Here is an 11,262-nt window from a genome sequence, read left to right on the forward strand (position 1 = left end):
GAGTGGTATTTTATTACATAATACTTATTTTTTAATTGTAAGTTTTATTATTATTACAAAAATATTAAATATTATTACAATATTATTACAAAAATATTACAATATTACAATATAATATTATTTAATAATTTAATATTAAAAAAAAAGGCATTTTTTTGGAGTGAATTAGAATCATTTCAAAGAGGATATGCAAGTGCAAATATACAAAAAAGACAATTTAAACATTTATTAATATTTATAACTTGTAGTATTTTATGGATTGGATTAGAAATTACAATGTCAATTTTAGTATTTATTAAATGTTATCCAGATTTATATTCACCAAATATGAATACAATATGGTTTACATGGATTGTTAGAGTTGAACATTGTTTAAATGCATTTTTATCATTTTCATTAATTATTTGGTTTTTATTTTACTCAATTTGGAAAAGAAAATCAATGTGGAATTTATCATTTGTTGAAGGTTTAAAAATTTATAAAAGAAATTCATTCACTACTAATGGAAGACCAACACAAATAATAACACAAAATACTACCACCACACAATTAGCAGCAGTAACAACAGTACCACAACAACAACAACAACAACAAATAACAACATTCAATAATAATAATAGATATAAAGAGAATGAAAATAATATTGAATATAATTTATCATCACAATCTTCATATAATTATAGAAATGGTCCAAAATTAATGAATAGAATTGAATCAACTAGCAAATGGTTATTTTATTCAATGATTATTTGTATAATGGTTTATTTATTACAATCAATTTCACAATTAATATTTACTGAAATTTATATTTCATTATATGGAAATGGACTTTTAATTTTATATGATTCTTATATTATTGTAATTGGATTTATTAATTCTCTATCAGATTTTACACCATTTTTAATGTGTTATATATTTCATAAATCTAATCAAATTATACGTGATATTGTTAGAGATGAAAATGATTTAACACATTACACTGATTCAACTTTGAGTACACACAATAATTATTATCATAATTATCATAATTATCATAATGGAAATATTGGTGTTGGAGGTGCTATTATTGATGGTGGTATTGATGGTGGTATTGGAGGTGGTATAGAATCTGATTTGGATGAACAGAGTGAAGCAAGTTCATTAATCATGTCTCCACCATTACATAGTGGTGGTGGTGGTCTATTGAATGATCAACAATATATTATTACCTCCTCTCCTTATTCACATAATAATAATAATAATAATAATAGAAATAGTCGTTCTAATAGTAATGCAATTCAAAGAGAACGAGCTAATAGTAATCAAAGTAATAATAGTAGTAGTAGAAGTAGAGCCAATAGTATGGATTATCCCTATCAACAACAACAAACTTCCATAATGATGATGAATAGTAATGGTGCTATAGGTGGTATTGGTAGTGGTAGTAGTGGTAATGGCAGTGGTAATAATCAAAAGAGAGGTTTCTTCTCAAAATTATTCAAATCAGGAATTGAAGAAGATACAATGCTTATTAGTGTACCCTATGAGAATAGGTTATAACCTAATATATTTACATAACATTCTACCATCAAAATACTGTTAGTAGCAGTAGTAGAATATTAAATAGGAAGATTTAGAGTTAATTTATTGAAAACTAGGTATTGGTGTTTCTCCAATCAAAACAAATATTGAAATAAATTAGTATAAAGAACAAGTACATGATTATTATAACACTGTATTCACAATATGTTGAGTTTAAAAAATGAAACGAAATCTTAATATACTACTACTATTAAGAATGAAAGACAAAAGTATTTCGCATTAAATTTTATGATGTCATTAGTATCAATAGTTTAAATGGAATAGAGTTTGAATATTTAAAGGTATTGTTCATTCTCAAAATAATAGAACTTTAAATATTTGTAACATACATTTTGGGGTTGTGAGCATTCAAATAATATTAAATATCCAATAAATATAAAATTTACAAAACATTTTAGAAATGATAGAAAAATTGTATTAACTCTAAAAAAGGATAAAGAAATTGTTTGGAATGTGTGTAACAAAATGCCAATTCATTTCAATAAAGACAAAGAATAATTAATAATAAAAAATTTATTAATTTTTATTAATATATTGATCACAGTGTAATGCCCAATCTTGTCTTTGTAAATTTAAAAATATTTTTCTGTTCAAGTTCAGAAATACCTTGTGAATTTTCCTGTAATCCAATTTTAGAAATACCTGTAAAATATTTCATATAGGCTAATTCAAATTGAGCTTCTTCTGAATCTTTTTTAATCCATTCAGGCATTACAGATTCAGCTAATTGATCTAATTTAGTAAATGTTTGATCAGCTAATTTTAAATGACCTTGAAAGAATCTACATGAACCCATCATATTTTCTAATTTAAAAACACATTCCATATATGTTTGTGTATCTGTTTCATTCTTTTTTCTTCTTAAAATATTATAAACTCTTGAAATGGTTGATTGTTGAAATGGATAAAAACCTTTTCTTTCATATGCTCTTGCTAAATATGAACCTGAAATTGTAATTAATTGTGCTTCATATAAATCTAAAAATAATTCAATACCAATTAAAGCTTTTTCACCTAAAATAACAGAAAAATCAACCTTATTAGTTTCTAAATATAATCTACTTAATAATAATGCAGTTTTAGTTGTTTGTGGTGACATCCATCCATAAAAACCTTCACTAATTGAAAGTGATTTTTCAAAATTTTGAACAGCCTTTCCAGTTTCACCTCTATTTAAATAATATTCACCCAATTCATGAAATGCTAAAGATGCTTCTAATCCATTCTTCCATGTTACTTTAGGTCCAATTTCTTGTATAGCTTTATTATGTAATTCAAATCCTTGATCATTTAATCCCATACTATTTAAAATTGAAGCCTTTACAATTTTCATTTGTGGAATTTCTTCAATTCCTTCTTTTGAATTTAATGCACTAGTAATTTTAATAACTGCTTGTTCATATTCTCCAATTATTTGTAATACACATGCAATCTTCCATTCTAATTTATATAATGGTAATATTAATTCTTCTTTTTTTTCAATCAATTTTAAATGTTCAATACTAATTGAAATTAATTTTAATACATTCTCTTTAATTAATTCTGATTGAATTGGATGATTAGATTTTGTTAATTGATTATATATTCTAATCAATGATTGTTATGATGATGATGTTATTATATGTTGTAATGATGTTATGTTGTTATGATTGTTATGAATTATTATTTTGATGATGTTATGTTGTTATGATGATGAATAATAATAATATTAAATATATTAATAATTAAAATAATTAAATAATAATAATAATAACATACTGTTCATATCTTTTTTGAATAGTAATATAATCACCTGATGAAAAAGATTCATTATTAGCTTGAATAATAGAAGTAATTCCTTGTAACATGGATTGTTCTAATTGATTTAAAGGTTTACTTGTTGATGATTCATTATTATTATTATTAACAATAAGACTTGTTGTATAATTGCAAGGCTTTAGGTTATTATTCATCATAAATAAATTTAATGATGATGATGAGACATGTAATGATGATGACGGAGTAGTAAATAAATGTTTCAATGATGAAGAACCTCTGATTGGTACATTCTTAAAACCTTTGACGGAATGAAGAACGGAACGATTTAATGAGAGCAAACCTTTCATTTTTTTTCAAAAAGTACTTTAAAATAATTGTCTAATTTTAGTAATTTTTAATATTCTACATTAATAATACAATTAAATAACTTAATAAATTATATTATTAGAATTAGTACTAGTTCAGAAGAAATGTATCTATCAAATAATCTAATAGGTTTAAGACTTCACTTTCCAGTGAGATAATTAATAATAACTAGTTTGTGGAACAATTTAACACAAAATGTTTAGATTACTGTTTAATTCACTTTCAAGAGCGCTACATGATTCAAATAACTTTGTCACCAATTGTGTCTTTGTTCACATAATATACTTGAACTTTTCTATTTCCAATAGTGAATCTGGTTCCAAGTCAGCATCATTTCCCATCAGTGACATCTTGATATTAAGCTATCATTCCTGGAGTAAATTTATTCTTTTCACAATAGATGATCCATTTTAATATCCATGTTAATTTTGAATACATGCAATAAAAATTATTCAATTGTAGTTAATTGTTTTCTACTTGACTGTGTGTTCGATACAGTAGGAATATTAGAATAGTGTGATTTTCTGTTTATACTACGAATTAATATTAGCAGAATTATTCTAAGCATTTTATTGCTGCTAAGACTGGGATCACTAATACATGTCCATTTATATTGAAGATCAAATAATAGTAGAAGGAAATGCAGTTGGTAACTAACTGATGTACAATTAATATAGTACGTAACGAAGAAGTTCCAGTGTTTGGATGTAATATAACTTATCTTAAGTGTACACTGAATCACCACTCCTGAGTTACTCTAAGTACAATGTAAATAAATTCCTCTATTTATTATAACTGTATTAAATGCTGTTACAATAGAACATTCACACAATTGGTTCGGTAGACATTTGCTCAAACAGGAATTTGGAAATAACCTAAGTACTTATGCAATGTACCTGGTTTTGGGATTGTGTATTTTTCTTATTCACTGTTTGTTTCAGCATGTGTTCATATCCATTTCAATAGAACAACATCATTTCTACATATTTTGACCACCTTAATGAGAAAGCATAAAATATTGAGCTTACGTGCCAAATCATTGAAAGATGATATTTATGAAAACATTTTAATTTCCCCAAATCTTGACAAGTTGAAGTAAACGTGCTGTAATCTGTGATAATTTATTTCAAGATGTGCTGCTTTACTAATAATACTCTAATCTTAATGCCTAGCTACACAGACCACTGCAATTCAACTTGTTCTTCTTCTTGAATGAACGACTCAGTATGCATTCTCTTATTTTGAATAATAATAACAATCAAAATGATAATGAGAATGAGTGGAATTATTCCAAGAAATCCTAAAAAACCAAGTTCAGCATTAGATTGCTTTCGTTTCATGATTTGAGAAGGCAAGTTATTAGATGATTCTGGAATGGTTAAAAATTCAACCTTTTGAATAATAACTTCTTGAATAGTAACAGATTGTGCTTTTGAAGAACATTTACATTTGTAAATATTTCTATCTGAAAGTTCTGTATCACATTGAGAGAATTCACTTTGACAAATAACTTGTGAAGTTGTACTTATCTTTTTCATTGAAGTTGAATTAAATTCTTCTTCAATTGTAGAAGAATTTACAATTTTTTCAAATTGAAAATAATAAGAAATTAAGTTATTTGAAATTGAAATATTTTGATTTACAATTTCTGAATAAAGAGAATGATTAGCACTTCTTATAGTTGTTTGAATGATGGTTGAGTTATCATTTACAATTAAAGTTTCATTCAATGTATTATAATAAATAGGTTTCATAATTAATCTTGAATAAACAACTTTTCTAAAATCAAAATTATTAAAATAACTTAATGATGGATATTCTAAATATTTAAATCCATGATATTCAAATTTACTTTCAGATAAATCACTTGGATACATTTTTAAAGAAATAACTAATGTCAAATCATTTTCAAAAATTACAGAACTTTTCACAAATTGACTTCTTTCTCTCAAAATCAATAAATCAGATAAACAATTCATAGTTTCATCATAAAATTTGTTATTAATTGATAAATCTATTGATAATCTTGCTTTTACAATTAAAGAGAAAACATTTGACATTGTATTTACCAAATTTTCAGATAAAATTAAATGTGTTAATTTCACTCCATCTTTCAATTGATTTTTAAAAATTATAAAAATTCTATTCAACATTTCGTTACATAATTCATCATAATTAATCAATAAATAATACATTGTTGAAATTTGAGTTGATAATCTCTTTTCATTTTGAGGTTCATTCAAGTTTCTTTCTTCATATTCATCAAACATTATATTTAAAGTTTTAGATTTGGAATTTGAAATATCATTCCAATAAGTTTCATTCCAACTACAATCTAATTTTTTAAATCCTGGTAAACAGTTACATGTTTTAAATTGAGAATTATAAATTCCACCATTAAAACATGTTGTCAATTGAGATAGAGTTGGTAAATACCTTCTTGCCATACCATCCACTGTTAATAATACATAACCAAAAACTAATTTTCTTGGATCACCTACTGGGATTGATTTATAGAATGTATCCCAAGAAGATTTCTTCAATTGAATTTCTGTCCAATTTGTTACATTTGGTAGGAGAATAGTTTGTTTTAGTTCTAATTCTGTATATGAATTAGAATAAATATTCCTAGTAGTAAAGAAGAGTGAAAGAGATTCAGAACCAGTGAAAGGAAGTTGAATATCAATTTGAGAAGATTTACCTTCATTGAGAGGAATTTTGAGTCCAGTTATAAAATCTAGGAATGAAATTTGTAATATTGTATCACTTGTAATACAACTAGAGCATGAGATTGAAAATACAGTATCTAATGCATAACCAGTTAAAGGAGAAATAGAACAATTACATGGTTTAGGATTTAATGCAACATTAAAGTTATAAGAAAATGAATCAAAAACCATTGATGAAATGTGAGTGACTTTGAAAGTTAAAATGTTTGAACTTCCTTCAATCAATTTAGATATTAATAAATTCATTGAATTAGATTTTGAAATATCCTTAACAACTCCTGTCAAATAATTAGATGGTAAATCATCTCCATTCAATTGCCATTTTCTTTCAATTTCTGAATCAATTCCATCAAATTTGTCATTCAAACTCACAAGGAAATCCAATGATAGAATATCAAAAGTAGTTAATAATATTCTCTGAGGTGAAACATTCAATAAACTAATTTTTGGAATGTTTTCAAATATTCTTTCTGAAACTTTGTTATTACCAATTTGAAGAGTTATATCAACTTGTTTAAGTGACTGAGGTATTTCAAATAATGTTTCTTTAAATTGTACAACCCTTGTTAAAATATCAAGTAAAGATTGATCACATTGATGATTATCTTGAATACATGTAAAATTCCAATCAAACTTATTCAATAATATTGTTGATTCAATAGGAGTAATTTCTACATTCATAAGAACATGTTTGTTATCAAATATATTTGATTGATACATTATTATAGTATATTCAGGTTCCAAAGTGTGTAAAGTTATTTTCTCTGATGAAACTTTTCCAAAAATAGAAAGTATAACTTGAAATATATATTTGTTAGCCATAATATCAGAAAATGAATTAATCACCAAATCTCCATTGGATTTTACATTAAAATCAACTGATGGTCCTTCAATTTGTTTCCATTCATATTTAATTTGGGATGTGATTGTTTCACTTAAATCTGAAAGGTCTGTATATTTTTTAATGTAAATAGGACAATTCAATGAATTAACAATCATAGATTGTGTATCATCTGCTACTTTAACTTGTGGAGCTACAAATTCTTGTTTTGTAAAATTGTAAACAATGGGATGACTACATTTAGCAAAATAATTACAAACTTCAAGTTGAAGTGAATAATTACCAGATGGAATTTCATCATATTTAAATGAAATAATTGATGAACTATTATTAATGATTATTGGTTCAGGAGAATTGATAACATGCCAAATATAGATAATTTCATTGAAATTAATTAAAGAGCTAGTGCTAGAAGATGCATCAATTACAATATCATCCAAAGCACCAAAGTTATGTGTTACAGTTGATAATTTAGCAATTGGTGTTGCTGGATTATCAGGAGGTTGAATTGAAATGAATAAATATTCAGGTGGAGAATTTTCAAACACTCTCGTATTAATTTTTAGAGTATAATTATTATTATAAAAACTATAGATTTGTAATTCGAATAAGCCAGATGTCTTGTTCTTCCAGTGACAAATAGTTGGGAAAATTCCTTGTTCAGAAACTTGAACTAATTTGTTACAGTCAACTGAATCATTTCCATAATTAGATGGAGCTTTCAAATATAAAATTAATGAATTTCCATTATCAGAGAATCTAATAATTGAAGAAATACTCGTTAAACAATCCTCTCCATAATAAGTATCTTGACACATGTTACAATTTGTTCCATTCCAATAACCTTGAATAGAATTTGAATGACACAAACATTTTCCATCATCATCTGAACATTTCCCATGAGAAGAACATGTCACATTGTCATTACAATAAGTAGAACAATTTGTTCCATAATAATTTAGAGTACAAATTTCAAATTCACAATTACTTCCATTGTAAATAACAGTTGTTGACAATATTTCACATGAACAATTATTATGGGAAGAACAATTTCCTCTTCCAGAACAAACTTGATTATCTGTTGACAGTTTACCAAAACAAATAATTGAATCAAATGTCTGATTTTCACATTCATTACCATAATAAGAATATTGACATGAACAAATATTTGGAGAAATACAAGAACCATTTCCATTACAAACATTTAAATCTATACTTTCAATTCCAAAACAGTTAAATTGAGAACATTCATCACCATAATATCCATCATAACATGTACAATTATTTGGTATTTGACATTTTCCATTTCCAGAACAAACTGAACTGTTGTTAAATAAAATATCAAAACATGAATATAAATCACATGATTCACCAAAATAATCATCTACACATGAGCAGTTATTTGGATTTAGACAAGAACCATGAGTGGAACAAACTTGTGAAGAATTAAACAAATTTCCATAACATTGGAATAATTCACAATTATTTTCATTGTAACCTTCTTCACATGAGCAGTTATTTGGTGATACACATTCACCATGTTTTGAACAAACAGTATGATTATCAAATGGAACACCAAAACATTCATATAAATTACAACTATTTCCACTGTATCCATCTTTACATTTACATTCGTTTGGTTTAGAGCAATTTCCATGTTTTGAACAAACATTTGAAGAATTGAACAAATCTCCAAAACATTCAAATAATTCACAATCCAAACCATAATATCCATTCCTGCAATTACAATGATTTGGAGAAATACATTCACCAAATAATGAACAAACTTGTGAAGAATTAAACAAATTTCCATAACATTCAAATAATTCACATTCAAAACCAAAATATCCAAATTGACATGAACATTCATTTGGTGAAATACATAATCCATGTGATGAGCAAACTTTAGAAGAATTATAAACAAAACTAAAGCAATTGAATAATGAACAATTATTTCCATAATGTCCCAATTGACATGAACAATTATTTGGTGAAACACAACTTCCATTCTGAGAACAAACATTTGATGAATTAAACTCAATATCAAAACATTCAAATAATTCACAAGAATCTCCATGATAACCATTTTCACATGAACAATTATTTGGAGCAAGACATGAACCACTTCCAGTACAAACTGTGGAGGAATTGTATAATTGACCAAAACATTCATAATTTTCACAAACATTTCCATAATATCCTAATTGACATGAACAATTTTGTGAAGATTGACAAATGCCACGTCCAGAGCAAACAAGTGAATCATTTTTTAACAAACCACTACATTCATAAAATTGACATTCTTGTCCATAATAACCTGATTGACAAGAACAGTTTTGAGGAGTTGAACATTCTCCATGTTTCGAACACACTTGTGTGGAATTGTAAAGGTTTCCAAAACATTCGAATAATTCACATTCTTGTCCGTAATAACCATTCATACAAATGCAATTATTTGGAGAATTGCAATAACCATTGGAAGAGCAAATATTTGAATCGTTGAAAATCTTTTCATAACATTTGAATAATTCACAATTAGATCCATAATAACCAGTATCACATGTACAATTATTTGGAGAATTGCATACACCCTTTCCATAACAAACACTTGAACTATTAAACAAGTTTCCAAAACATTCAAAAAGTTCACAATTAATTCCATAATATCCTAATTGACATGAACAATTATTGAATGAAAGACATTGACCTTTTGATGAACAAACATGTGATGAATTGAATAAATTATCATAACATTGATATAAACTACAATCATATCCATAATAATTCTCATTACAAGTACAATTATTTGGTGATGAACAAATGCCATTCAATGAGCAAACATTTGACATGTTAAACATTTTACCATAACAGTCAAAAGCTTCACAATTTCTTCCATAATATGCATTTTTACAATTACAATTATCAGGTGATAAACAACTTCCATAACCTGAACAAACTGTCGAGTTATCAAATCTCAAATTAAAACAATCATAAAATTCACAATTATTTCCATAATGTCCAATTGAACATGAGCAATTATTTGGTGACAGACATGAACCAACTCCAGAACAAACACTTCCATTATTTCTATTTATCCCCAAACAATCAAATTCTGCACATTCATATCCATAAAAATTCATAGAACATGTGCAATTATTAAAAGCAGAACAATTTCCATGTCCATAACAAACATTTGATGAATTTTTGATAATTCCAAAACAATTATAAAGTTCACACGATATTCCATAGTATCCATTTTCACATGAACAATTATTTGGAGCAAGACATGAACCACTTCCAGTACAACCTTTTGAAGAATTGTATAATTGACCAAAACATTCATAATTTTCACAAACATTTCCATAATATCCTAATTGACATGAACAATTTTGTGAAGATTGACAAATGCCACGTCCAGAGCAAACAAATGAATCATTTTTTAACAAACCATTACATTCATAAAATTGACATTCTTCTCCATAATATCCAGATTGACAAGAACAGTTTTGAGGTGACAGACAAGAGCCACGATTGGAACAAACATGTGTGGAATTGTAAAGGTTTCCAAAACATTCGAATAATTCACAATTAGATCCATAATATCCTGATCGGCATGTACAATTATTTGGAGAATTGCATACACCCTTTCCAGAACAAACTTTTGAGGTATTGAACAGATTTCCATAACAAAAATGTGAATCACAATTAGCTCCATAATAACCTGATTTACATGTGCAATTATTTGAACTTTGACAAGATCCGTGCCCAGAACAAACACTTGAACTATTAAACAAGTTTCCATAACAATAAAAATCCTGACATACAACTCCATAATATCCTGATTGACATGTGCAATTATTTGGAGAGGAGCAAGTGCCTAATGATGAACAAACACTTGAATTACTCTTCTTTATCCCAAAACAATCAAAATCTTGACAATAACTTCCATAATAGTTTGTAAAACATGAACAATTATTTGGGGAAAGA

At 26.5% G+C, this 11,262-nt stretch overlaps 4 protein-coding genes across 4 annotated transcripts in view; 1 reads left to right on the forward strand and 3 right to left on the reverse strand.

Moving 5' to 3' along the window:
* Nucleotides 1-441: 441 nt before the first annotated feature.
* On the forward strand, nucleotides 442-1,965 carry NAEGRDRAFT_82302 (uncharacterized protein; the record flags this gene model as incomplete). The annotated part of the gene is made up of 1 exon (XM_002668779.1): nucleotides 442-1,965. One exon carries the CDS (start codon nucleotides 442-444, stop codon nucleotides 1,537-1,539), a length of 1,098 nt encoding a protein of 365 aa, XP_002668825.1. The 3' UTR covers nucleotides 1,540-1,965.
* A 154-nt stretch (nucleotides 1,966-2,119) lies between these two features.
* NAEGRDRAFT_76243 (uncharacterized protein) lies at nucleotides 2,120-2,914 on the reverse strand (the record flags this gene model as incomplete). The annotated part of the gene is made up of 1 exon (XM_002668784.1): nucleotides 2,120-2,914. The coding sequence occupies one exon, from the start codon at nucleotides 2,912-2,914 to the stop codon at nucleotides 2,120-2,122; it is 795 nt and encodes a 264-aa protein (XP_002668830.1).
* Nucleotides 2,915-3,314: 400 nt separating this feature from the next.
* Nucleotides 3,315-3,686, reverse strand: NAEGRDRAFT_76244 (uncharacterized protein; the record flags this gene model as incomplete). The annotated part of the gene is made up of 1 exon (XM_002668785.1): nucleotides 3,315-3,686. The coding sequence occupies one exon, from the start codon at nucleotides 3,684-3,686 to the stop codon at nucleotides 3,315-3,317; it is 372 nt and encodes a 123-aa protein (XP_002668831.1).
* Nucleotides 3,687-4,877: 1,191 nt separating this feature from the next.
* NAEGRDRAFT_82303 (uncharacterized protein) overlaps nucleotides 4,878-11,262 on the reverse strand; it is a gene marked incomplete at its 3' end in the record, with an annotated part of 9,280 nt that continues 2,895 nt past the window's right edge. Inside the window, exon 2 of the mRNA XM_002668786.1 lies at nucleotides 4,878-11,206. Within this exon, the coding sequence (XP_002668832.1) occupies nucleotides 4,878-11,206 (6,329 nt within the window). The remainder of the gene's footprint in view (nucleotides 11,207-11,262) is intronic.

The sequence above is a fragment of the Naegleria gruberi genome (genome assembly GCF_000004985.1).
Source record: "Naegleria gruberi genomic scaffold NAEGRscaffold_102, whole genome shotgun sequence".
Lineage (NCBI taxonomy): Eukaryota > Heterolobosea > Eutetramitea > Acrasida > Naegleriidae > Naegleria > Naegleria gruberi.